Raw genomic sequence first — 1,595 nt, 5'->3', positions numbered from 1 at the left:
GGGTGTCCGGGGGGGCTCAACCATGAATTCCTCCCCCCTCGGCCCTGGGCCCCCCCTCGGCCCTCTGCAGTTCTGGCAGGAGCAGAACCAGACCCAAGGCGGGCTCTGGAATGGGAGCCAGGAGCTGGGTTGGGAAGAGCTGGAGAAGATGCTCTTCCTCTTCGTGAAGGAGCCCGTCACCATCAGCCTCACGGCGATGTACCTGGTGTCTTTTGTGGTGGGCTTCGTGGGCAACATCATGTCCATCAGGGTGCTCACCCAGAAGCGCCGGAGTCGAGTGTCCAGCCTGAGTGCCACCCGCAGCCTCCTCATCAACTTGGCAGTGTGTGACCTCATGGTGGTGTGCGTCTGCATGCCCATCACCGTGGGCAACCTCATCTACAAAGCCTGGGTGTACGGGGACTTCCTCTGCCGGGCGGTGCCCTTCATCCAGGCTGTTTCTGTCTCCGCCAGCGTCCTCAGCCTGACCGTCATCAGCGTGAACCGGTATTACAGCGTGCACAATCCACTCAACGCCCGGTCTTTCTTCACCCAGAAGAGGATCCTCAGCACCATCCTGGTGGTGTGGTTGTTGTCCTCAGGGATATGCATGCCCCTCATCTTCATGAACAAACGGGATGAGATTGGGGTGGTGGAGGGCTTGCCTCTGGTGTTTTCCATCTGCAGGGAGATTTGGCCTCAGGAGAGGCTCAAGCAAGCCTACAACTTTCTGCTGTTCTGTGCCCTCTACTGCCTGCCGGTCCTGTTCAACATGGTCATCTGCTTCCTCACCGTGCGCCGGCTGTGGAGCCGCAGCAGCCAGCTGAAGGAGAGCACTGCCCTGAACCGATCTCTGCCAGCTTCCAGGCTGAAGATCCGGAAGAAGGTAGCACGGATGGTGGTGGCCCTGGTCCTGCTCTTTGCAATCTCCTGGCTGCCTGTCTACCTGATGGACATCTGGATTGATTTCAACATCCCCAAATCTTTGCAGGATGTGACTCCTTCTCCTTGGATCCTGCAGCTCAGACCTTTTGCCCAGTGGCTTGGCCTCACCAATTCCAGCCTCAACCCTATATGCTATTGCTTTGTTGGGAACCTCTACAGGTCAGCCAAGGAAATGAAGAGCAAATACCACCAAAGAATGGTCTCTCTCTTTAACTTCTCTCTATCCGAAGGGACAACCCGTTCCTCGGTCCCAGAGCTGCTCCCTTACCGGAGTTCGATGGAACCTGCAAGGAAAGGACCCTCCGCCACCCCCACCGTGGGCAGGAGATGTCAAGGAGGTCACAGCCATAAGAACAAGTGTGGATACTTGAACTCCTGCCAGCATCCACCTCCGAACACTGTCTCCAGTGAGAACACTTCCTTGTAATTCTGCTCAGGAAGTGCACCTCATACCCTCATCTGCATTTAATGACTCTTTAGAGGTCTTTCTGAACCAGATATTTTAATGATGGAAAAAAACTTTTGTCTAATCACTCTCCCACCATCAGTTCAAAAATACTGAGACAGGGAAAGAAGCAAATAACGAGAGAAAAAGATGATGTATTTTAACTCAGATCAAGTTTTAAGACAAATTATTTTTACTGGGGACAACTAGATGTGTAGCCTGTTGC

At 53.9% G+C, this 1,595-nt stretch overlaps 1 protein-coding gene across 1 annotated transcript; it reads left to right on the top strand.

The window, feature by feature from the left end:
• The first annotated feature begins 22 nt into the window (after positions 1-22).
• Positions 23-1,351, top strand: LOC104160519 (galanin receptor type 1-like). Its single transcript, XM_009698652.1, has one exon. It carries the CDS (start codon positions 23-25, stop codon positions 1,349-1,351), a length of 1,329 nt encoding a protein of 442 aa, XP_009696954.1.
• The last annotated feature ends 244 nt before the right edge of the window (positions 1,352-1,595 follow it).

This window comes from Cariama cristata, unplaced genomic scaffold, assembly GCF_000690535.1.
Source record: "Cariama cristata isolate BGI_N322 unplaced genomic scaffold, ASM69053v1 scaffold13704, whole genome shotgun sequence".
NCBI classification, from domain to species: Eukaryota; Metazoa; Chordata; class Aves; order Cariamiformes; family Cariamidae; genus Cariama; species Cariama cristata.
The sequence above is the reverse complement of the archived record's forward strand: the minus strand, read 5'-3'. Positions and strand labels throughout refer to the sequence as shown.